Here is a 26,383-nt window from a genome sequence, read left to right on the forward strand (position 1 = left end):
TTGAGTAAAATGTCTCCACAACTGGATAGATTGCAATGAAATTTGGTACATATGGATGAATCAAGTATACTTAGACTTCTCTTACTTGTCAGTATAAGCCAAGCCAGGATGAATTGTAATGACTTGTGATCCATTAAGCATTTATCACAAAGCACTGTCATGCCTAACCAGACTTAATGCAATTTTAGAGTCATTTAGGGTTATCAGGTGCTTATTGTTACTTTACACAGTATTCTTAATTGCTTTCTCTAAGATAAAACGCAGTTATGCAAAGCTGCAGCACCGCCAACAGATGTAGCGAGGCCTACGTACTCTGTGGTGACCACGATGCTGAGGATGGAAAATTCTTTCTGCTCTTTCAGATTCGACCTCAGTGGTTTTGTTCTGCCCTTTGTTGACTCTGAAGCAGAGTGTGTGTGTTAGATTTGGATGTTGAAAGGAGACGTGCATAACCACTGCCAAGAAGAAATGTAGCCCGTGTCATTTTCAGGAAACAGAAGTTTATTTCTATATTCCAAATTGAACTGTCTAACTTGCATGGTGACACATACTATTTGTAGGATTATGCATTATACCTGTCTGTATGTCTAATCAGTGCAAATATATTCTAGCTCTAACCTAACACGGGCAGCTACTTCTTTATTCTCAAACCTCGGGTGTAAATGATAAACATTTAACAAGCTTTGTAACAACACAAATATCTATGAAATGAGGAAATAGAGACAAATACCATACTCTTTTTTAATTCCTGTGTTACTGACAGTTTTCACACATTAAAGCGACATTGTTATTCATAGGAATACTCAGTGTGACATCCTGTTATGTGCGGCGTTTAAATTTTTCACACTCTTTCACCCATTTTTCACACTCACAACCCAACCCAGCTTGCTTCTGAACACAGCACAACTTTGGTAGATCTGAGGAAGTTTATTCAAGTGTGCTATTAGGTCTTTTAAACTTAAAATAAGAGAGAATATTTTAAGTTTACTTGTTATGTACTTATCAGAGATATACTTAACAAAAGGATACATAAGTATACTTGGCTCATACTGACAAGTATACAGGAAAGTCTAAGTATACTTGGCTCATACTGACAAGTATACAGAAAGTCTAAGTATACTTGGCTTATACTGACAAGTATACAGAAAAGTCTAAGTATACTTGGCTCATATTGACAAGTATACAGAAAAGTCTAAGTATACTTTACTATTATAAATACTGTGAAAGTATCAAAACGTTTAATCCACAGAGAAATACACACAGCCCGTATTCAGAAACTGAGCTTTTGAAACAAGCCGTCAGGATTTCTGTCCATTTGTGATGTCACAAATATACAATATTTAGACCATTTCAAAGTTTTAAACATTCTAAATGTGTCCCAGTTTATTTCCTGGTTGCAGTGTATGTGAATGACATCATCTGACAGGAAGTAAACATGGACCCAAACTGTTGCCTACAATTCTGTTGCAATTCCATTGAAATGCGCTAAAACGGAGCGTTTCAGACAGAGGGTGAATACAGGTATATTCAGACAGACAGTATGAGGAAAATAAAGTGTTTTTTTTAAACATTAAAGTATGTAAACATGTTCTAGTAGAAACCTAAAATACAAGTATGAACCTGAAATGAGCATGATATGGGACCTTTAACAAACTCCTGCAAAGTGGAAACTTTCAGCAAAACCTATAACTTAAAGTGACCAACAGAGGGAGACACAGCCCAGTTTGACACATTTGATAAAAGGCTTCCAGTCAATGAATTAATAATGTCATGCCCCTGCAGTCACAGGAAGAAATCAAGTTGTGGTTCATTGAATAAATCAGTGCATTGGCACAATTAGCCCTACTGCTGACCAACATATATATGTCCAACATATTGCTGGAAATAGAGAGAAGCTTGCTGAATATATAGAAATGCATTTCAATTTCAGACATGTGGAAATGTAATGGTGTATTTCAGCGTGTGACTTTCATCAGATTTATCTTCTCTGTGTGGTTTAATGAGCCTGTTAGTCATCGACGGGACGGTCCTGTGCGTCCTCTGCGTCAAACTCATCCATGAGAGCAGGGGCTAAACCGGAAGTTAGACGGTTTTATTTTCAAAGTAAAAGTGCAAAATTACTGACAGAAGTGCTAGTTCTGAAAAGACAGCCCAAGTCATTCAATTATATTTGCAGTGTTAAGCAGTTTACTGGTTTAATGTTTGGATTTAGATATTTCTATTACTGCAGCCCGGTTAATTTGCAATTCATTTGTTGTTAATTCTTGCTGGTAGCCGTAAGGCTCCACAACCAAGGCTGACCCCCACATGTAAAGTGCACTATCTGCACTATCTGGATTATCTGCATCTACCTGCATCTATCTGCACTACCTGCAACCACCTCTCCTAACCACTGGTGCACTTTAAACTTTAACATTACTTTACACTACATCCCATATACCATTTTATAGACTGCACATATTACATCTATTTATTGTATACTACTTTTTTTTGTTGACGGACGGTGCGCGCTATGTCCATTCACTATGTCCATTCACTATGTCCATTCACTATGTCCATTCACTATGTCCATTCACTTTGTCCATTCTCTATGTCCATTCACTATGTCCATTCACTATGTCCATTCTCTATGTCCATTCACTATGTTCATTCACTATGTCCATTCACTATGTATATTTTGTATTTCTATTCATTGTTTTATAATCTTTTTGTACACCTGTGCCTCTGTATCTGTGCTTTGCTGCTTTGACACCTGAATTTCCCCCCCGGGATTAAACAATCAAGAATTAAAATAAGATAAGGTAAAATAAATACATTTAAATATAATTTATATATTAATTTTAAGACTGATCTGACTCTGTAGTATCATTGCATGAAAAGACATTTGTGTTGCCAAAAAAATATATAAATCAAAATAGTGTACAAATAAAAAGAGAGCAATGGTGATGATAAAAAACAAAATGATTGTCAACACTGAACAAACTTCCCGAAAAGATTGCTTTTAATTTGAAACCTGTCAGAGGAAGTGGTGTCTTACAGTGTCTCTCTTGACTCTGGATCTGCTGCTACAGTTGTGCACACAAGCAAAGGTGATGCCAACATCCGCTGAGGGGAAAAGAGAGAGAGAGAGGGACAATACGGAGCAGTTAAAGGAAGGAACCTTCTTTCTCATTTCCACATCTGTTTTATTTATATTTTGCAACAACAGGCTGTGTGATCCATCCAAGGCTGGGCTGTTCTGACCCTCCTGTCTCTCTGGACTGGACCACCAGTAGGATATAGACTGGACTCTGCACACAGTGCTGCTGCTGCTGTTGTTTTATGACATTATAGAGATCCATCCAGGCATGAATTCGGCCGAGCAGACGGTAACGTGGCTCATCACGCTGGGGGTCCTGGAGTCTCCCAAGAAGAGCATCTCTGATCCGGAGGCTTTCCTCCAGACCTCCCTGCAGGATGGAGCGGTACTCTGCAGGCTGCTGGAGAGACTCAAGCCTGGGACGGTGGACAAAGTAAGTGGATGGAGGCATACAGGAAAAAAAACTAAACAAAAAAAACATTATTGAATATATTTTTTTTATATAAAAACATGGGATGAATAAATGAATAAATAAATAAATAAACCCAATTATCCTGTGAACTATGGAGGAACACAAGAGTAAATAGTAATAAATAAATAGCCATTAATACATTTGTTTACAAATTTATTAATCTATGAATAAATGGACTAAATCACAAAATAATTCTTTATTTGAAATTTGAATGGGCAATAAAAAGAAGAATTTTAAAAATATTTTTAAAAATGAAATGAATCCATCAATAATCATAATAAGATAAGATAAGATAAGATAAGATAAGATATTCCTTTATTAGTCCCGCAGTGGAGACATTTGCAGTGTACAGCAGCAAAGGGGATAGTGCAAAAAACAAGATGCATCAGCTAACACAGTAAAAAAGAGCTAAACAAAGTGTAACAAAATATGAACCATTTAAATAGAAGGAAGTATAAAAATAGGAGCAGTATATACAGTATTGACAATAAACAGACTATTAACAAAATTGCACAAGTGGAAAATGATATTGCACAGTGACAATGAAATGAAATTCCACCTGAAAATAGCAGGTTATTGTCAGTTTTTTGGTGTGTAAGTGGTCTACTGGGAGCAGTGCTGGTTGTGGTCTACCGGGAGCAGTGCAGGTTGTGGAGTCTGACAGCTGCAGGAAGAAAGGACCTGCAATAGACCCTACAGAAAAAAAAAATCAAAACATCAAAATGTATACATTATTTACAAGAATTCAGAGATTTGTTTTCACTTTGACATTTAAGTGTTTTCCCCCTGTTTGTTATTAAAAAATCTATTTAAAGTCAAAGGGAGCAGGCAGTGGTAAATATTAAATTGGTCTAATATTGTATAGAATAGCCTACTGTTAACTTTACTGATTTAATAAACAGGCTTTACTGTACTATTTTATCCTCATTTTTAAGTGCTCTTCTTTTTGTACCCTTTGTTTTTTAATTTCTCACTACTACACACACACACACATACACACACACACACACACACACACACACACACACACACACACACACACACACACACACACACACCCTTTCTGTGTGTGAAAATTGATTGGATGCATGTAAATTAGATTAGACCATGGTGCAAATTAATGTAGGAATATGTATTTTATTTGTCTTTTATTTTATTTTATTTTTTTTGTATTTTATTTGTATATTAGGATTTTTGTAGATATTATTTTTTAAATGTATTTATTTATTATTATTATTTTATATTAATATTATTTTGCTTATAGGAGATTGATTTGTGGACCAAAATGTGACAATATTCATGTAAAAAAAAAAAAAAATACTAATTACAAAAAAAAGACAATAATATATTTTTAAAAGATGATGCAAAACCCCCCCAAAAATTAAGAAATCAATGATTAAAAAAAACCCTAAATTATTAAATAAATAAAAAAATGAAACACACACACGAACCTGTCAACGTCATATCCTCCTTTGGCTTATCCAACTACTACACAGTTTCTTTCAAAATAAAAGTCAGCAGCAATATCACCCTCTATATTATGTATTTTACCTCATCTAGGAACAGCCTTGCTAGCACGGCTAGTCCAATTTTGTGTCGGCATCAGACCTCGATATATATATTGCTCGTTTACCGACACTCCCCAATGTTACACAGGAAATATATGAAAATATCTACTTTAGTTTGAAAGTTTAAACCGGAAGTGTAGCTTGTTGTTATAGCTACCTTGATTACTGATAAGCAGCAAGTGGCAGGTGTCCTAGCAACGCCTCGAATAAGACTGTTTTCATGCTTAACTACTCTTTAAAACCGTCATTAACGGGTTATTAATACTTCTTGTGAGTATTTGAGGCTAATTTAGCTACTTTTGTGTGTGTAGTTCTTCCAGGAACCGAGGGGAGAGAGCGAGAGTCAGAGGAACATTAGTGAGTTTATCACCGGCTGCGGGTGTTTCGGTGTGGAGGTGAGTACATGTCAATGTTTATTAATGCGTTTACACTGTGTGACGTCACGAAGGCAGGATACACCACACCAAGACACACCTAGTTATCCTTTATACCACCTTATAAAAGTTATTATCTCGGTGTTTAATCAATAAGGTCTGTTAAACTGTTAATGATTAGCCTGTTTACTCCTGTTAACAGCAACAAGTATAGTAAATATGGCTGTGTCTAATTAATTAATTAATTAATTCAATGTTTATTTCTTATCCACTCAAACATCTAACCACATTGATATAGTGGTAAATACAAAAGGTGACCTCCAATGAGTTATTCATAAAACAAATAGACACTAATGTAAGCTGGTGTTACTCATAGGAAGGAATAAAATAAGAGTTTCTTTTCTGGCTTTACATTCTTATAAGTCACACTTTATAAGTTGGAACTGATGACTTTATTAATGGATAATAAACCATGTACTAATTGTTCATGTTTGGCTGTTACTGCATGTTTATTAATAATAATAATAATAATAATAATAATAATAATAATAATAATAAATTCGACTTTTATAGCGCCTTTCAGAAACCCAAGGACGCTTTACAAAGGGGGCACACAAAATCATACTAATAAATAACACAGAGGAGAAACTATAGCTAAGTAATTAAAAAGAGTGTAGGAAGAGTCAGCTGACCCAAAACATTACAAAGTTACGTCAGTAAGTGTAATTTGCTTTGTACTCAACTTCCTGGCAAATATGCTTTCAACATCATGCCAGGCTAAAGATTTCAACCACGAAGGGACTCGAACCCTCAATCTCCTGATTCGAAGTCAGGCGCCTTATCCATTAGGCCACGTGGTCACACTAAACTTGAGTTTCACAATACGCTTTTGTCATAGTTCAGTTGATCAGTTGTAAAGAGTTAATCTTTGGTAAAAAAGGCAGACTTATTTATTCAAGAGTTAAAAATACTTTTTTTTAGTGTTTGGCTGTTGGCTTGTTTATCTAAAAACTATCTATGTTCATCTGTGTTGTTATCAGAGCTCATACCATAGTAGGGTGTGTGCATGTGTCTGTGTGTTTGCACAACAGTGGGCCTAACCAGGTTATATCCTGCTTCACAGTGGGTGTGTAGAGAGGGCTAGTGAGTGGTTTCTCTCTCACTATTGATCTTATCCATGGAAAAAGCCATGTAACCATAATGGAAAAGGACAGATTATGCAACACAGGAGTCCTGGGCTGTAGACCTGTAACACGGTTTTGCTCCAGACTTGGGAAAATGATTTTGACGTCCCTAAAAGCCCTGAAATAGTGGAGAGGAGAAGGGTGGGCTGACGTAATGCAAGACGTCTGGCAGTCGGTGGATTTTCCAATCAGGTTGATTAGAAGCATGTCAGCCATGTTTGCTGGAAGCCAAGGCCTCCATTACCAGCAGCCTGACTGACATCAGCGTGGTAATTCTCCCTCACACTCATCAGAGGAGCAGAGGATGAGCCAGACTGTAGAGCGGGATTACAGAGTGGTTGAGCTATAATCAGATCATAAATTTGGCTGTTAATTAAACGTAATCGGGTGGGATATTGATTCAGAGTGCCATGTCTGCCGCATTGAATCAAGCGCTCCCTGTTATCAGGTAAACTGTTGGACCAATCACAGCCGTCTGTTTAAAGCATGCTGGGATTATGTGCTTTCTGCTTGTCACAGCTGCATGCGAGAGTGTTTTCACTATAACCTGAACATAACTGCAATTAGGGCTAACTTTTGTTCATTTTCGATTAATCTGTTGATTATTTTCTCGATTAATTGATTAGTTGTTTGGTCTATAAAATGTCAGCATATGTGGATCAGTGTTTCCCAAAGCCTAAGATGCCGTCCTCAAATGTCTTGTTTTGTCCACAACTCAAAGATATTAAGTTTACTGTCATAGAGGAGTAAAGAAAACAGAAAATATTCACATTTAAGAATTTAAATTCAGAGAATTTAGACTTTTTTTTCTTAAAAAAAAATACTCAAACCGATCGATTATCAAAATTTTCCAAAAGTTATTAATATCTTTTATTTGGTTGCTTACTGTAGCGGCATCACTGTTATTTATATAAGGCAAAATTGTATTAATATTTAACTTTAAGAAACTATTAATTTAGATTTAAAGATGTATACATTTACAAGTACAATGTGAAAGTAAACACAGGTCTGTTGACATAAAACTTTCAAGAGCGGTAAAACTAATTTGTTCCCTGAAGACGAACAAATAATCATGATTAATAATGTATTATTTGGAATTAGAGGAATCTAACGCCTCATAATACTGATCAGACATCAGCAGCAGCTCCTGTAATTGACATTCATGCACAGGATGAGATGTCCTTTCTGTCTTATTGAACCAGTCGAGCTCATCGTTTACGATAATTAACAAATATAGTCACCCAAAATCTACCAACTTCTTTCTGGGATCAATAAAGTGCTATCTAATAGTTCAATATCAACTGCACTTTTTCTCCATTAGTGCGGTATGAGATCCTTCTGGGAGTGCCTTTCTTTGTCGCTGACACTCTACATGTGGGTGTCAGATTTCAGTATGGATCATTTCTATTGATTATTGTTCTGGAAGAGCGGCAGCTAAATACCTAAAATGTGCACAAATACAACCTGGTACATTTCTACTGCAGCGTTGCATAGAAAGCCTCGTTTTGTATCATGGCCCAATGCCAGTGGGAGAGATGGAAGTATGTATTAACTGCTGCTCTGACTACTAATCAGCCTGTGTACATAAATCAGACCAAGTGGGTTCTTAAAAGCAGGACTACATTAAAGAGCGGCGTAGTTTTTATCATTTGATTAAAGAGACTAAAGTAGAATTAGGATTTAGGAAATCTTATGTTCGACTATCTCTGGCTGCTCTCAGCATTTACCCGTAGCAATTTAATGTGAAATATTTTGAATTAATTGTGTTTTTAAATCAGGATAAATCACATTGTTCCACCTTCACGCCTTGGGAATGTAGAAGTCAGTCAGCGTGTGGTGGTATACACAAGATTAGGGGCTTCAGAGGTATTTTGATTATGGCCGTCTGTGTTTGTGTGTGTGTGTGATGGGGAGATTACAAGGGGAAGCTCAGACTTTGAGTAATCCTGCTCCAGACTGCAGTTGGAGCAGCGATGTAAACCCCCCTCTGAACTTTGCATTTTTAGGATTGACATATGTTTTCATTATGTAATTTGTAATGAGAGCTGATAGAAGCTAAATAAGGATATTATAAAGGAACAAAACCACATTTCTAAAAAGAAAATGCGGTCAATAAACTGTGTTGTTATGTGTTTTAGAAAGCTATTTTTTATTGTTGTAGTAAATGTTCATTTTATTCTGATCACAAACTGGAGGTTAAAGGTCCCTCTCTTTCTATTTCCCACCAAATGTCAGGAAGGCCGCTCTGTGTCCTTGCTGACGTTATGCTCTATACATTTATTATGAATGTGTGACATGTTTTTTCTTTCCTCTTCTGTCTCAAACTTCTCTTTGCTTTATTGCTGTTTTAATATTCATTTAATATTCTTTATTCCTCTTTCTCCCCTTTAGCCTTTTGAGGTCAATGACCTCCTGCAGGGTCTGAACTTCACCAAGGTCCTAAACTCCTTGGTTGCCCTCAACAAAGCTACTGAAGGTGAGATTATTATTGTGTTTATGTGCATGTGTGTGTATTGTGTATGTTACAGCACACTTCATATTTGCAGTCTTTTTATTTGTCCCTTCTTTAATTCACCTTAATTAGTTTTTACTAGTTACTGTTAAAGCCATTGTAGGTAAAACAATAATAATTATGGAGCTGGGGTAGGGGGTAATATTCCGAGAAATAAACATGATTAAAGTGGCAAATTTCCATCAAAAAACAGAGATTTTCTGACATTATAAAGTGGTAAATTTACGAGAAAAAAATGTGCAAATCTTTCAAAGAAATTGAGCAAAATTGTGGTAAAATTGTGTTATCTCAGAGAATATCCAAGTTTTTTTCTGAATATTACCCCCCTCCGTCGTCGTACATATTTCTTTATACTGTATAAAATAATAATAATTTGATAAATACTCTTTAGGTTTATTTTGAGCACTACTATCATTATTTTATAATACATTTTAGATCTTTTGATGGTTTAACTTGTCTATTAATTGAACCACTGTGTGTGTGTGCAGATTTAAGCGTTTCTGAGGACAGTGTGTGTGCGCCGCACTCGTCACACCTGAGGATCAAGTCATTTGACTCCCTGAACACTCAGAGTCGCTCCTCTAAAGTGCTGCAGCCTCAGTACCGCAGCCTGGTGAGTTACCATGACAACGACAACAACATATCTCATGAGTAATGACAGTAGGCAAACACTGGCCGAGGTTAGATCTACAAATCTGATTAGTGTGTTATGAAAACAGCCACTGGTATATCTTGTGTGTTTTCATGTACTCAGCCAGCACATCGTCAGTCAGCTCTTTGTTCTCCTCATCCTCAGGACATGTCAGAGGGCAGCGGGTGTGGCCACGCGCTGTTCAAGGCGCGCTATGCTTTCCAGCAGACCAATGAAGACGAGCTCTCTTTCTCCAAGGGCGACATCATCAGCGTGAGCCGGCAGGAGGAGGGGGGATGGTGGGAAGGCTCGGTCAGCGGCAACTCTGGCTGGTTCCCCAGTAACTACGTACGGGAGCTGAAAGGAAGCGGTGGGTGCAGCTCTTATTGCTTCAGATGCTGTGCATCATTTTTCAGGGCAAACTTAACTGGCTCATCACTGTTGTCTTGGTTACAGTTGATGGTTTGGTTACATCTCCTGCATATAAGTCTTATGTTAACAGCAGATGATTCAGAATACAACAGCTTGCTTATAACATTTTTTTGCAGTGCTTCCACCAAGACTTCAAGATAAGAGCTATTAATACTATATTGCTTTAAAATAAACATTTGAGTCACTTTCTTGTGTTAAAGTTAAGGCACATACTGCTGTATATCAAACATTATAGTAGACCCAAACCTCCTTATATGAATCTGAAGTGTGCAAGACAGTGATACACACCAAACAGACTTCCTGCACGTCTATTTTTTACTGACGATGACCTTCTGCCTCTTTTAGTTTTAGCATGATGTCTTACGGAAGCAGACTGGCCTAATTACACTTGAAAAGTACCATAACGCAGAGCTAATTTATGTGATGCTTTTATTTTGGTTCATTAGATCAGACGTTCCTCTCTTGCGTAACTCTTTAAACACAGTGAAGTCTTGCATAGAATGAGGGATTAGGGATTTTAATAATTTAAGGTTCTGAGTCATTCAATTTAGAGAGCTTATAATTAGGAGTGTGGGGATATATCGAGAGAAGATAAAGGCATTTTAGACTTACTAAATCCATGTCCACTACTTTGTTTAATATCTAAATCAACAAGAAACAAAATATATCTATTGTTTTTAAACTTATTTTGATCTTTGGGTCACAAACTTGATTTTTTTCTCCACAAGAAATGTGAGATAATTGCTGTGTTTGTACTTGGGGTACAGACTTAAAGTAGAGCACTCTCTGCAGGCTGTTTCTCCTATTTTTACTTCTTAGGATTGATGAGTTTTTCATAGAAATATGAGAACAATATTGAAAATCTGAGTTCATTTCTGACTTCAAACTGAACACCGTTGAGGCTGTTAACCGCTGCCTCCTGTGCTTGTAAGAGCCTTATTCTCGAGGTTCGATTGCGCTGGTTGGTTGAGTTGCTTTCTGAGGAGGGAAGGCAGGAACAGAGGAAGGAAGCTCCACAAGCACACAAAGACAGGAAGTGCCCGAGTTGCTCTATAGAAAGGAGCTTCCTGACTTAAAACTTACAGCAGAAAAACAAGGAGCATGATAACAGCGCACTGAGGAGTGGCAGTAAATGCATATGGCCAGAGGCAGTTAGAGAGAGTTAGAGTGAGATAGCAAGCTTCAAAGTTATGATGGCTGTGGTGAATAGGAGGCTGCAGGAGCCTGTTGTCTTGGTGTACTGACATAAATAATTTTTATTGAGACTGACACATGAAAAATAAAGATCTATAGATTATACAGCTGTCTTTAAGACCTTCCTTTGTTTATGCAACAAGACCAAGATTAGTCATACAATCCAACGAAAAGCTAAGCAAAGAATACCTTTGTATCGTTCATAACATCCAGATTATTGTAGATTCAGCTGCAATTAGCTCTTAAAAGTACATTAAGCTGCCCGTTATCTAGAAAATACTTCTGGATTTTAATGTGTGCAAAGGACAATAGTGACGTGAAGGATATGACAGCATGCGCTATTACGAGCCATACACTAACCAGGACAGTGAAATGACATCGTGGAGGCAGTAAATTAAAGCGTTCAATCATTGGTTGTCCTACATTCTGTAGAATATACGGCCGCGGCGTTGCCCTGCAGTCAGGAAATGTTGGAACTTCATAAAAGAGACAGTTTTATTATGTGATTTTATTTTATTTATTGAACGGGGATGACACCTCGGCCACCACGGGAGCTGTAAGCTTTCTAGTGAGACACACCACAATAAAGCGGAAGGTGTATTCATGTAGTTATTTTGCTGTTGGCTTAAAATAATGTGAAGATAATCATTGTCGTTTTTCAGGTCAGCAGTTTAAGTGTAGCTCGATGCAACTTGCTTACACCTTGTTATTGTGTCCATCTGTTTTTGAAATAATTCTCTCCTTCTTTCTCTCTCTGAAGACAAGACATTAGACAAGCCAAAGTCTGGGACACTGAAAAGCCCCCCCAAAGGTTTCGACACCACCATCATCAGTAAGACCTACTACAACGTGGTAAGCATCATACTCTAGTGTGTCTGTAAAAACTGTCTTTCACGGTGACCAAATATTCTCACATTCATGGAAAGAGGAAGGAAATCTACCGGATCTCACTTCTACCAGAATAGCTACAGGACTATAATTATATTTGAATTCGGTCTAGTTTAGTTCAGGATACATGTTTAGACTTCTGGGTAATGAATCGTGAAGATATCATTACCCAGAAAATGTCGATCTCTCCTGCTTAGACTGATGGGGAGAACCGAATGAACACATAGTTCTCACATGTGTGCCTGCTTCTGTGCAATCAATTATTTTTCATCCGCACATCCAATTAATCATTGTGTAGCTGTGTCTGTCTGTGCGTGCATAAGCAGCATGTGATCATGTTCGGAGTCTGCATGGCACCCCCATTGTGAGCTGCGTGTGTGTGTGTGTATGTGTGTGTGTGTGTGAGAGTGCATCAGATGTAATGTAGGTTATTTCTTCCATCCCAGTGGTTTCTGGGGCAGCCTTGCCCCAGGGTTGGCTTCTGCCGCTGCGTCTGTGTTAGTGTGTGTGTGTTTTAATAATGCAACAAGCTGCGACAGTCTCTCTAGTCCATCTTTAGTTGGGGTACCTGAGTCCCTCTCTTTCACACACACACACACATACACACACTCACTCAAAAAACACATTGCCTGAAGTCAAAGCTGTTCCCAGACAGAAAAAAAAAAAAAAAAAGAAGACATAAAAAAGTTTTTTTTTTCTTCTAATGGACAGAAAGAGACAGAAGCTTGTATAAGTAGAAGATGCAGGCTTTGGGCTATTTGTGTGTGTGTTCGTGTAGCTGTTTCAAGTTTGAAAATACTAACATTTTCACCATATTCTTGTTTGTAAATCCTGCAATGGCATCCTCTCCGTGCCCTCTTACACAGCATTTTATATTTAAAAAAAAAAGGAATACATAACAAACAGTTTTTTAAGTTTTAATTTATTTGCACACACATAAAACCGCACAAAATCCAGTCAATAAAAAAAACAAGAAATGTGTCAGGAGAGGTCAAGAAGCCACAAAATGAGCAGAAAAACTAACCAAAAAGTGGAAAAAATCAAATAAAAACAATGAAATACATTAAAAAAACAGTACAGAGAAAAAGAAAATATATCTAAACATATCAAAATGTATTATAGATAAACAATTGGAGCATTAACCAGAAGCCCTCATCCCTGAGAGGTTGTGATGTAGTGGAGAGATTAGCCAATTAGCCTGTAGAGTCAGAGCCATGGAAAGCTACTCGAGCTGGTGTTAGAGCTCCCATAGGGTCTGATATCTCCCTCCATTAGTTTAATATAAAAGACATCTCCTGCTAATAAGCCAATAGAGCCATTTAGCCTCAGCAGGATGTCATTAGCAGGAGGCGATGTCTTACACGAATGGAAGACAATGTGGATGCTTCAATATATTGCTTTGTAATAATAATTACAAAGGATATTTCGAGTGATATATTACATTTGAATTATGTATTTTAAATGTTCTTTTATTGGCTGCTGTAAACTCAGCTTTACAGATTAGTCGACAAAATCGTGAGTGTTAGGCGACTATGAATTTCTTTGGTCGAGGACAGCCCTAATGGGAATAGGGATTTTTATGGTCAAAAGTTTACAGTACTGCCATTTAAAACTGCTTTTTCCATTACTTATTCTTTGTATCACTCACTGTAATGTGTGGTCCATGTCTCTGTCAGGTCCTGCAGAACATCCTGGAAGCAGAGAGTGAATATTCGAGGGAGCTTCAGAGTCTCCTGGGCTCATACCTGCGCTCACTTCACCCCACAGACAGGTGGAGTTATTTTTACACTTTTTACTGTTTTATTCAACAGAGTCAGAATTCAGAGAGAGAGCGGCACACACAGGAGCATATCTATTGCAAAACCAATATGAATACTGGATGTTATATACAGTACCACATATTCTGCCATCCTATATTGAATACATTACATATATTACAAAATTCATTGTACATGAATTACTATCCCTGCTATATATTGGAGCTTGGCAAGTATAGTGATTTATTTATACAAGCTTTTTATTGAAAATGTCAGCGATCCATTTTGATTGGATTCCAAGTATGAATTAATATCCTTCTTATGATTTATATTAAACTATGAATGACTCCTCTCCTCTCCTCTCCTCTCCTCTCCTCTCCTCTGTTTTGCAGACTCAGCAGTATTGACATCAGTCACATTCAGGGGAATCTGGAGGAGATCTCGACCTTCCAGCAGATGTTGGTTCAGTCCTTGGAGGAGCACACAAAGTCAGTGCACCAATCTCCACCTGTCTGCTACAGATGCTACTGAAACGTAGAGTAAAATGATGACATCACATCAATAGCTGGCTAAAAAGGATTTCTTTGTAAAGCATTGCTGTAATCACATAGGGATATCTATGAAAGTCAATCTTAGTATAAAATATATTAAACACTAGATGCTGTCAAATGCAGTTATTGATGCAGGAGTACTTTCACCACGATGTGGTACACCTAAATGACGTCTGTATAGAGCACGGTTAATCGGAGAGCTCAAATGATTAATCCACTAGTCGACAATAATCAACAGGAAATGAATCAACAACTATTTTCAATGAAAATGACTCTCCAACTCTTAAAATCTGAGCTTTTGCAGCTTTTATTGTCTTGCGACACAAAATGTAATATCTTTGGTCCAGTAGGTATTCAGTTTGTTGGTTTTAATCTCACTTCCAGGTGGGAATAAAATCTCTTATAGAGTCTATAACTCGGCTCTCTGAAACCTGCACAAAACCCTGATGAACTGCTCATGCTAACATCCTGTTTAACTTACAGTACATCCTCTGTGCTGAAGCTCAGACCTGATATTAGCCTGAGTGGAGCTGAATGCAGGCAGTTATTAAAGCTACAGAGACATCTAGTGGTGGACTGAAGTAACACACTGAGCGCTGTGTAGTTGCAGCCGAGAGAGATACAGCAGGTGTCTTTTTAAAGAGATACAGAAAATTAAATGTATGTTTTAAGTTTGTAAAATGTGTAATTCAAATCTTAAAATCTCATCAACAAACAGAAAAACGGACCAACTATTATTTGGTTGGTATGGTCAATTATTTGATGTTTGTCACCAAATGATCAGTTTTGCAGAAGAGGAACCTTTATGGACTTGAACGCAGCCTTGATGTGAATGTTGTTTCCTACTTAGAGAGTCCAGATTTGTATGATTCTTACTAGATTTGTATGAATCCCTGAGGACTAGCTGATGCCCCCATCTCTATATTTATGCGTGATTAAATACCAAAGAGTTGTTATCCAGTCTAACATGTCATTTGTGTGTGTGTAGACTCCCAGAGAACCAGCAGAGGATCGGGGGGTTCTTCCTGAATCTGATGCCCCAGATTAAGATCCTCTATGTGGCCTACTGCTCCAACCACCCGTCTGCTGTCAATGTACTCACACAACACAGGTACAATCAGAGATACATACTGTGTTTACAGGTTTTCTTGTTGTGTTTGTTCTAAAAGTGTGTGAATATATCTTGTCTGTGTGTGTGCATCACAGTGAGGAACTGGCGGAGTTCATGGAATCAAAGGGGGCATCCAGTCCTGGGATCCTGACTCTGACCACTAGCCTGAGTAAACCCTTCACCAGGCTGGAGAGATACCCAACGCTGCTGAAAGAACTGGACCGACACATGGAGGTCAGCAACCTGTCTGTCTCTGTTGTTATCCAAATAAACCAATTTCATTGTTAACAATTTACTTTCTGTTTTTCTGTTTTGAAGTGTTTTTTTCAATATCTCCATGCATGATATTGAAAAGAATGTGTTTCAATGTTTTATTTCTTCTTTGTCTTAGGACCAACACCCCGACAGAGCTGATCTCATTGCTGCCATGATGGACTTTAAAAGCTTTGCAGTAAGATACAAACACACATAAACATGTAAATTAGTCCCTACCACCTTCCACCACGTACTCCTTAACATTTATAATATAATATACATCGTTTTGTGCTTTCATGCGCCTTTGAATGCTTCTGTGTGTTTGTGTGTGTTCAGGCTCAGTGCCAGGAGGTGAGGAAGAGGAAGGACCTGGAGTTGCAGATCTTAACAGAGCCAATCAGAAACTGGGAGGGGGATGACATCAGAACCCTCGGCCCGGTTCTCCACATGTCCCAGGCCACGGTCCACACACAGAACTGTCAGGTACCGACACTGACTCATTGACCTAAACATCTGTCATGTGAAAGTACCCTTAGGTTACGTTCAGACCCGAAATGAACACGCGAGAGTGTTAAGTTCAAGTGACTAAGAAAAAGTACGTAAAAGTTTTTATTTTTTTTCAGGAGTCAAATGAACGCTACCTCGTCCTCTTCCCTCACACTCTGCTCGTGCTCTCTGCCAGCCTGAGGATGAGTGGATTCATCTATCAGGTATGTTTGCAGTACATTACATTAAACTTAAAAGCAGTCTATGATTGTCAGCAGCATATAACTGTGTATTTGTGTGTGTCTCTATAGGGAAGGATGCCGCTGACAGGAATGCTCATCTCCAGAATAGAAGACGGAGAAAACCTGAGGAACGCTTTTGAAATATCTGGTCAGCCCTTTCTCTCATTTAACTTGTGGACCTTTTGTCATTGTTTAAGACAAGATCACATCAGCCTGATTGTCGCATCTTTACTCTTGATACCTGAAAGGATAACAAGGGGAATTCGGTATTCACACTTACATTTGCACTCCCTTATAATGTAAATCTATAGCGTCTTTTAAAGTCAACAGCATCACTCAAGTAAGGAAACTCCTGAATACTGTAAAAAAGGCAACATCACATTACATCAAGACTCTTCCCACAAAGTGAAGAGTGGAGTTTAACTGTAGAGAATGTTTGTGTGAAGGCTTGCCGTTATATTTATGAAACAACTGTGTGTTTGTCTGTGTGAACTCTGCCTGCTTGTCTGTACATTTGGTTTTGTGTGTGTTGTTGTTGTTCAGGTGGCCAGTGTGATCGGCTGCAGGTGGCATGTAACAGTCAACACGATCTACAGGACTGGCTCGACCTTCTCACCAAACACACGCACACGTCGGCCGCACACACACGCTCTCAGAAGACTCAATCCATCTGTCACACAGTAAGTGTCAGTTAACCAGTAAGCCAGTTGATCCTCGTCTACTTGTTTTCCTTTCCTGTTTTCTATAACCTCTCCATTGTTTCTCCCAGTTGCCCTCTCAGCCCGCCACTCCCTCCAGACACTCGGAGTCCCGTGGAGGGAGCACCGGACACACCTACCACACCCTCCCCCATCCCTCTTCATTCGGGACGGGCCTCAACAGCAGCCCAATGTGGGGGCCCCTGGAGCCGCCGAGTACCCCTAAACCCTGGAGCCTGAGCTGCCTTCGCCCTGCGCCTCCACTCCGGCCCTCGGCTGCTCTCTGCGTAAAGGAGGTGCTGCTCACTTACATATTGAAATGCGTTGCTTGACTTTATCCCAAAGATTTATACTTTTCTGAGTCCTGTTAAATTGGAATTGGAGCTACATTCTTACTTAACATATTTTGTGTCTTTGTTTGTAGGATATGAGTAAGAGTCCCAAGAACATGAAGAAGCTGCTCCCTAAGAGGAAGCCAGAGAGAAAACCTTCAGAGGAGGACTTCACTGTCAGAAAAAGTAAGTATACAATTCAACAACTGAGATACGCCTCTCCGATGGTGAAGGGAAAATGTGCCCTTAAACAGTGTAACATGATACACATGTATCTCTATTGCCTCTACACAGGCTTTAGTCACTTTAAAATGTTTGTTACGATGTCGTTCATTCTGTCGGGTAATGTTAAATAATATAAAAATAATGAGCCCATTAATCTGTCTGCTATTAAGCACCAAAAGATGCAATGGTTGCTTCAATTATATTAAAAACAGAAGGCTAATTCATTAACAAAATAAGCCACAGATGTCCATTTCTGATATGGCTGCCGTAGGGTGTGTAGCTGAACGTCCTCTGTTTGCAGTATTTCAGGAGACTTTCTTTTCTCCACCATCTCCAGGCCTCTCTTCTCACCTGTCCTTCTGCTCTGTCCTTGTCTCTCAGGTACAGCAGCTCTAGAGGAGGACGCTCAGATACTGAAAGTGATCGAGGCCTACTGCACCAGCGCCAAGACGCGACAGACGCTCAACTCCAGTGAGTACACACACAAATCGGCATACTCACACACTGCCAACTGTCTTATTGCTAACCACCGCTGTCAGCTCTAACAATGTTTTTCTCTCTCCTCTCTTTCCATGTCTTCCTTTCCTCCGCTCTTTCCTCGTCCTCCAAACGTTGTTTTGTTCATTTACTACTTTACTACCACCATCATGCTCCTTTTATTCTGAATGGTGTCTTAACCTTGTTACCTTAATTTTAACATGATTTATCCCACACAAACCATCTTCCTTTTATTTCTGGTTGCATTTGGTTCAAATCTCATATTTATGTTTTTTTTTTTTTTAAATGACCCAACCTCTCATCCTTTATCCGATATGGTTTATACTCCTCCCCTCATCCCTCCAACATTCAATTTGGTTTGTTCAAACCCCTATATCTATTGCTGGTTACTTTATGGTACAGCCTGGCAAGGGACTGACCTCATGCACAACCACGTGCTCGCTGACACCAGTCTCACCGTCGCTGGTCTCCCCGGCAACCTGCCTTGTTCTGACCAGTCAGAGGACTCGGATTATGACAGTCTCTGGACCGCCCATAGTTACAGGACTGCCTCGTTTTCTCGTAAGATATCGGTGTCGTAAACCACAGAGGGATAGAAGTGTATATCTATATATCTTCCCAAACCTTTCCCCTGCTGTGTGTATGTGTCTTTGTGTATGAGCCTGTGTGCATCCCCAAACAGTAGCTTCAGTAAGCAGATACCCCTAGTACAGTATATTCAATGGCTGGATGTGTGTTTGTTTTGAAGTGGGGTTAATAACTTACACTGCTGTCATTGTTCAATCAGGCTCCAGCAGGAAGGATGTTCACATGTTGTTCCCAGAGGAGGAGAAGATTATAGTGGAGGAGACCAGGAGCAACGGACAAACTGTAGTGGAGGAGAGGTGAGAGAGGAGGCATGAAGGTGTGTTTTTAGGTTTAAGTTAAGGTTACGTTAGGCTTCGATAGTAGTCCCTGTGGGGACAAAAGAATTGCTGCAGCAGCGAATAAAAGAATGCAACATCAAAAGACACAATACAAATATAGAAAATGGTCGATACTGAACAAAGTGGAACATAAAACATATTATATTACATTTAATACACGAGCAAAACAAAATATGTCAAACAAGTCCCAGAGACACAGACCACCATGTGAATATGAGAAATGATGATTTGTCAGTCACTGTCTGTATTCAGCTGCAGTCTGTGTGTTAAAGTAAAGCTGTTCTGTTCCTGCAGGAGTCTGGTGGACACTGTGTACAGCCTGAAAGACGAGGTCCAGGGACTCAAACAGGTGAGTCTGCAGGTTTTTTTTTTAAATGCATCACTAACACAGACTTCTCATTATCATCAGTTTCCTGTTCAAATGTCCCACTTTAAAGGGTCCAAATTTAGTTCCAAGAACCCATAAATCTCCAGGAAGTTGCTATTAATGTGGCTAAATACATATCTTGTGTGTGTTTCTACCTAGATTGTCATAAGATAAGAAAAAACTTTACTAATCCTGAGGGAAATTGTTGTGTAGCAGTTGCAGAGTTGAGGTTTTATTTAATCCAAACAAAATGATCTCATATCATCCCTCTACTCTTCTTCTTTTTTTTCTCCCTTCCAATCTTCTCTCCTCTCCTTTCCCGTCTTCTTTTGTCTCACCTCTCCAGGACAACAAGAGGATGAAGAGGACGCTGGAGGAGGAGCAGCGAGCGAGGAAAGAGCTGGAGAGGATTGTCCGGAGAGTTCTGAAGAACATGAACGACCCAACCTGGGATGAGACGAACCTCTGAGATGTGTTTGATCATCATGGACGAGACCACTGTCTGACTTTTAAATGACCAAAATGACCTGTTGTTCAACCTGTGTGGACAGAAGCTGCCAATTACGTCTTCATTCAACATGTCTTTGACCTTCACAGTGACCTGTGGACCCAACTGTGGACCAAGAGAAAATGCCTGCCAGCCCTCAGCGAAGCCATCCCAACTGACCGTAAAGCTGTGACGCCAAATTAGCTGGTAGGCATGATGACATCACTTCCTGTCACCCTCCTTTTACTTTTTCAAACAGCCTTGTTTGGAGCATCATCTACTTGTGTATTTATCTTTTATTCCTCCTTAGTATGAAATTGCACCACTGCCAGTATTTTATTGACTGGCCTCGTGCATGAATAACAACGCTACGTGGGTTTATACATTTCAGAGAGACTGAAACTTGAAATAGATGTTTTTTTTCCACACTCCTCATTTCATTGGCTGCAATTTTTATTCTATTTTAATATATATTTTTCTTGATTCTAACAAACTATAAAGTTGGTTTATTTATTATATCAAATACAAAGTGTAGTTGGGCACTCATTTCAAAGTAAAGCTAAATTTAACAGCACTTATAAGTGACGGGAGGAGATTTAAATTCTCTGTGTGGTGTAAAGATTATTGCAGCTATGATGAAAACATCCAGCTTAACATTTCACTGCATTGCTTCATGGGATATGCAAATTCCTGGTGTGATTATTTTGATTATATTTAAGAATAGAATATTTTTTTGTAGTTTTTAAACCCAGATAGATAAACTACAAGTGAGTAGAGCTGCAAATATGAACTGATTAATTGATTAACTATTTTGACAATCGATTAATCAATTTGAGTTATTTTTTTAAGAAAAAATATTCTCTGATTCCAGCTTCTTAAATGTGAATATTTTCTGGTTTCTTTACTCCTCTATGACAGTACACTGAATATCTTTGAGTTGTGGACAAAACAAGACATTTGAGAACGTCATCTTGGGCTTTGATCCACATTTTTCACCATTTTATGACATTTTATAGACCAAACAACTTATCGATTAATCGAAAAAAAATAATCAACAGATTAATCGACATGAAAATAATCGTTAGTTGCAGCCCTACAAGTGAGCTGTACCAGACAAAATCAGACAAAGTAGTTGATTTTTGACTTTAATAACTGAAGGGCAGATTGCAGAATGTGAACTCAAAAAATGTGAAATCAAAAACAACACATCTCAAAAATGTGCAGTTACTGGAAAATCATGTTATTGTCGAAGGGAAACTGGAGGGAGATTTTCTCAGGAATTAACCCATCCATCAGGGAGTTTCAGCTTTTTGTCCCAGATTGAGTTCTATTCAAAATTTCAGATAGACACTCTAATTAATATTTAAAGGTTTAGGACACTTGATTTAGAATCGTGTTATTTTCAAATATTTATGTAGTTATACATTTAATGTACTGTGCAAAGCATTTAAAGTCCAGACACCAGGGTAGTATGGGCGTTATTATAGTAGATACAAATACAATCAAGAAAACTGTGGATATAATTAGTAGTTTAAATCACAAGTTTCACCACGATACGATATTATATGGGTCTTTCGACAACGCTACGATATTTGCAGATATCACAAAGTCTGCCACGATACGATTTTGATTTGATTGAATTCAGGGGCCTGCGATCGATATGAGACAATATAACACTTCAGTTACATTAATATCAACTCACAAAAAGCAACTAAAATATGATCTGACAATTTATTTATTCATTACTGAACTCTACCAGACATTTAAATGAAAATCAATCTATTCTTTTTAATAAGTGCTGTATGCACACCATGTAAAGGCAGTAGAGGCATAAACTATATGTTTGAAAATGCTGAAATTCACACTGCCCACGAATATCCTTTGGAATAAGGTCCTTGGAGATTTAATGTTGAAAAATAGAGCCAAATGTACATGATTCATCTTTAATAGTCCTTCCATTTTTCAACACTTCACAGAAGTCAGGACGTTGAGTTTTATCTATGTTTAAGTTTTTCTAAACTTGTGGACCTACTGTCACTTTGTCAATATTATGATGGTCAGAAGGATAAACTATAACTGTTTGATGAGAAACAATCAAATGCTACACTGAACTGATACTGAGGCATTGATTTGCAAACTGTAGGAAAAGAGCTCCGTGTCACACCGATACAATCACGGTTCATTTTTAGTTCGTCTTAACTTCCGGAGCTAAACAAAATATCTGTTTCTGTTTCAAGACCAAAGTACAAGCAATACAACACTGGAAAATGTTTTTTTTTTAATGATTTTTACGATGTCAATATGCAACTTACTGTCAAATGATTTCTTATTTTTATATTTGTGATTGTGTTTTTACTCTGTTTTTGATTTGTAACGCTACTTATTTTCTACTTGACCTGTTTGATCACGCTAAAGATGATTTGTACAGAGAAGCAGCATATTTCTCATGCCTTGGGGAGAAGAACATTTCCTTTTATTAAGCATAAACACCTACAATTGAAATGTTACTGAAATTAGAGACCACACTAATGCAAGCTATGTTATACAGTATGCCAGTTATTGACTCTAACTTATGTATTTAACTGAAAGTGAATGATGTTAATGTATTGTGTGTTCAAATGTTATGGTGATGAAGGTGATTGCAGTAGTTACTATGAGAAGAATCATCCTCCCCCCCTCTATTTATTTCACCCATTTGTCTGTGAATAAAATGTTGAATCAAACAGTTGAATCTCAATATATTCCTCTCTGCAGCTAATAAATCAATATTTAACCAACATTCACTGACATAAGTGAAAGGTCGTAGGTCGTTGTGTGTATATATATATATATATATATATTTATTATATATAATAAATATGTATATTTATATATATATATATTATATATAATAAATATTTATATTTATATATATATATTTATTATTTATAATAAATATATATATTATATATATATATAATAAATGTAAATATATATATAAATATATATTTATATATGTATGTTTATTATATATATATAATAAATATATATATATATATACATTTATTATATATTTAATATATATAATAAACATATTTATATTTATATATATATATTTATTATATATATATATATATAAAGAATATAATTCAAATTTAGTGTCCCTCAATATCTCTGATTTAATACTTTTCTTCTTCTCCTAAATTGTCCTCATCTTTTACCGAGTTCCCTCAAATGAGCGTCACAGCGCCACCACGTGTTAGTGGTCAAACTAGGACATTACTCTTCCTACACAGGTGAACGTTGTTGTCCCTTGATTTTGTTTGTTTAGTTTGCTGAGTATCAAACAAGCAAAAAGCTCTTCCTCCACGACGAAACTGAACGGAGCTGGAAAAGACTTGACTTTTGTCAAGAAACAAACAAACAAAACGACTTTCAACAAGGAAGAAGACTTCTGTCGACAAACAAACCAAAAAAATGTGAGTCAGATGCACTTTCTCTCTGTTTGACTTTGCTCGGTTTCTTTCCTGATGTTTAAATGTCTGTATGGCAATGTATTTTTTTTTTCCATTTTGTTTTTCCTTTATTTGGTTTTACTCAGACATTTACATAAACATATTTAATTAGATACAAATATGTGAAAATACTTTTTCCACTCCTTCCAAATGTCTTCAAATGTAGTATCTTGAAGCCTCATTGAGAAAGTAATTCTTTCCATAACAAATATTTCATAAATGACATCACACTTGTTCTCTAATGATGGGGTATCTGGTTTAAGCCATCTCTTAGTAATTGTTCCTGGGCATTTTAACATTTAATAGCTTGACTGGGTATGTATTGCAGATATCCGTAATCCAATTCTTCCTAGTCAAACAGAACATTTCACATATCCACATTCCTGTGTATTGGCCTTTCAGTTTCAGACATCCACAATTGCATTTTTGATATCTAGAATTAACATTCTGGATATGTATAATATAATTCTTATTATGTATTTCACTCCTTGCAGTTACTTGTAAGCTTGTTTCTCTAGTTTTGCATTCATTTGTTGTTGAATCACCTGTTGAATGCTGTTTCTAAACTTGTGGACCTACTGTCTCACACAGAATGACCGTCAACGGAGAGGAAGACTTCTGTCAACAAACCAAATGACTGTCAAAGCAGCGAGTGCAGATGGACACCAATGGTCACCTCATCTCCACTTCGACAACAAATGTGAGTCAGATACACTTCCTGTCTGTCTGTTTGTCTCTTTGCTCGCTTGTTTCTTTCCTGATGTCTAAATGTCCCGCCGTTGCTGCCTGTGTGTATTTCACTCTTTGCAGTGTACTTGTTGATGTTATGAAGGTTATGCATAGTATGTTTGTTTAAAGCTGTTGTTTTGTTGCTGCGGCTTTGAATAATGTGAAGTTTCTCTAGTTTTGCATTGAGGCTATTTTTTGTTTAATCACCTGTTGAATGTGTGTAATTTATGAATGGGCCTAGCTGCTAGTGATTCTTACTTTGTATTTAAGAGGTAAGTTAACTGTATAATGAGTATTGAGCTAAGTAACTTTATAGACCTTGTACAGTGGGGTATACTTTGTGTATCATGCATACAGATAAGAGTGAGTAAGTCATGTATTTTGATACATGCATTGATTTAGATGTGAACAAAAAGTTATAGATCTGTGAATGTTTGTCAGTATTCAGTACTGATCTGTACCTAAGGCTGGGCGATAATTCAATATGATAATTTATCGTCTTTCAATGGAATCATGACGTGATGAATCATATATTGAGATATAGTGATATACAATTACGTCGTCTAAATTGATAACAAGCACATACTAACTGAAATTTCTCTGAAAATGAGATCATTAAATTCTTAATTAAATGAGAAAATACTTTTCATTTGTCAAGTATTTAACTCACACTAGACTATTTATTTATTCATTTACCAGCTTTTTCGTGATATATATCGTAAGAAACATGTGTAAGTCATGTATCTCTGATATGTGCATTATTTTTATGTGAACATCAACCTGTTGTATCACAGTGATTCTGCTAAAATTACAGTTTTGTGTGGTTTAAATGGGCCAGAACCACCACTTAATGTGAATATTCCTACTATTACCTGTTTTGCACAGTCAGAAATAGGAAAGAACAGCAAGGTAAAAGGGTTTGATGATGTCCTCCAGTAAGCCTGTCAGTCTGCAGCTCCTTATCTTATCTCCTTAATGTGGCTCTTTCTTGCACGGTTCCTCCCTGCGATATTTAAACCTGATCGGCTGATCAAATAGCAGAGAATATATCCATATCTTTGTTGCGTGCAGTTCTTGTAGCTGCTTTCTAGGTCTGATACGACAGTAGGCTTCTGTCTGTTTGAGAAGACAATCTAAACAGGAATGCATAAAACTCTAAACCACTGAGATTCACTTGCAAGAAAATGATTTATGGAGGCTGTACAGTGACATTTAGGTATTATACTCACATCTGACATCCTCGAGGTTTCAGGCAGCGACAGTATGTTAGAGGTGAGACATTCATTGTAAAGCCTCTATAAAGAAGTTTTTCTCGAATCTGATCTCCATACATACATTTGTGTTTCACAATGCATTTACTGACAGCTTGATGGCTCCCACGTTAGATGTCTGTTATCAATGCAATCAATAACATCACGTGGCTAAATTGCCAACAGGTTTTGGCAGGACACCGGTGAAGAGCATTATTCCCATAACAACAGAGGAGAAAGGAGTCTTTGTGGAGTTGTCCTTACTAAATTGACAAGGCCTTTTACAGCCTTTGATACAGGGCTGGCTGCCTCGCACAATGGCAGGCATATAAATTTGCAGATGTCGCCTGGAAAGCTCAAATGTCAACGCTTTTCACAACAGCACCAGGGCCCTGCAAGAGGAATAATTGATTGGTTCACCTTTTGTCTCGCGCCAAATATTCATCGAGGAGGACAAAAACAGGAGGCAAAGATGAAAGAGCATCTTCTACAGTCAGCGTGTGCTGACGCTATTCATCTTTTTTTCTTTTAAGAAGAATCGTTTTTTTTCTCCGTATTTTTACAGGCCACTCGATGCTTGTGTAATACATATGCAGCGGTTCACCCATTGGACGTGCAGTTAAAGCTTTTCATCTTATCAC

The 26,383-nt window shown here is 37.7% G+C and overlaps 1 protein-coding gene and 1 non-coding gene across 6 annotated transcripts; one reads left to right on the forward strand and one right to left on the reverse strand.

Moving 5' to 3' along the window:
* Nucleotides 1–3,049: 3,049 nt before the first annotated feature.
* LOC141763126 (rho guanine nucleotide exchange factor 7-like) lies at nucleotides 3,050–22,742 on the forward strand. Of its 5 annotated transcripts, none has more exons than XR_012593024.1 (22): nucleotides 3,050–3,512; nucleotides 5,431–5,514; nucleotides 9,069–9,153; nucleotides 9,678–9,802; nucleotides 9,986–10,190; nucleotides 12,207–12,298; nucleotides 14,011–14,105; nucleotides 14,484–14,579; nucleotides 15,631–15,753; nucleotides 15,849–15,987; nucleotides 16,145–16,204; nucleotides 16,345–16,491; nucleotides 16,632–16,718; nucleotides 16,806–16,884; nucleotides 17,280–17,416; nucleotides 17,506–17,730; nucleotides 17,859–17,952; nucleotides 18,373–18,462; nucleotides 19,277–19,373; nucleotides 19,710–19,764; nucleotides 20,129–21,234; nucleotides 21,286–22,742. XR_012593024.1 is itself a non-coding variant. In XM_074627477.1 (22 exons), exons 1-22 carry the CDS (start codon nucleotides 3,348–3,350, stop codon nucleotides 20,249–20,251), a joined length of 2,562 nt encoding a protein of 853 aa, XP_074483578.1. In that variant the 5' UTR covers nucleotides 3,050–3,347; the 3' UTR covers nucleotides 20,252–22,742. The 5 variants fall into 5 exon arrangements, 2 of the variants coding, with proteins under 2 accessions (XP_074483578.1, XP_074483579.1); XR_012593025.1 differs by lacking the exon at nucleotides 21,286–22,742 and adding an exon at nucleotides 18,892–19,050 and having other exon boundaries at nucleotides 19,277–19,393; nucleotides 20,129–20,211; XM_074627477.1 differs by adding an exon at nucleotides 18,892–19,050 and having other exon boundaries at nucleotides 20,129–22,742.
* Nucleotides 6,281–6,353, reverse strand: trnar-ucg (transfer RNA arginine (anticodon UCG)). The gene has a single exon. It is a non-coding gene; the product is annotated as a tRNA-Arg (tRNA).
* Nucleotides 22,743–26,383: the final 3,641 nt, after the last annotated feature.

This window comes from Sebastes fasciatus, chromosome 24 (genome assembly GCF_043250625.1).
Source record: "Sebastes fasciatus isolate fSebFas1 chromosome 24, fSebFas1.pri, whole genome shotgun sequence".
Classification (NCBI taxonomy): domain Eukaryota; kingdom Metazoa; phylum Chordata; class Actinopteri; order Perciformes; family Sebastidae; genus Sebastes; species Sebastes fasciatus.

Excerpts from the sequence above, each read along its gene's own strand:
- LOC141763126 (XM_074627477.1), top strand. The coding sequence starts at position 3,348 with ATGAATTCGGCCGAGCAGACGGTAACGTGGCTCATCACGCTGGGGGTC. Across the intron at positions 3,513-5,430 it reads AGCCTGGGACGGTGGACAAA|TTCTTCCAGGAACCGAGGGG; the intron begins GTAAGTGGATGG and ends TTGTGTGTGTAG. Across the intron at positions 19,051-19,276 it reads CAGGACTGCCTCGTTTTCTC|GCTCCAGCAGGAAGGATGTT; the intron begins GTAAGATATCGG and ends TTGTTCAATCAG.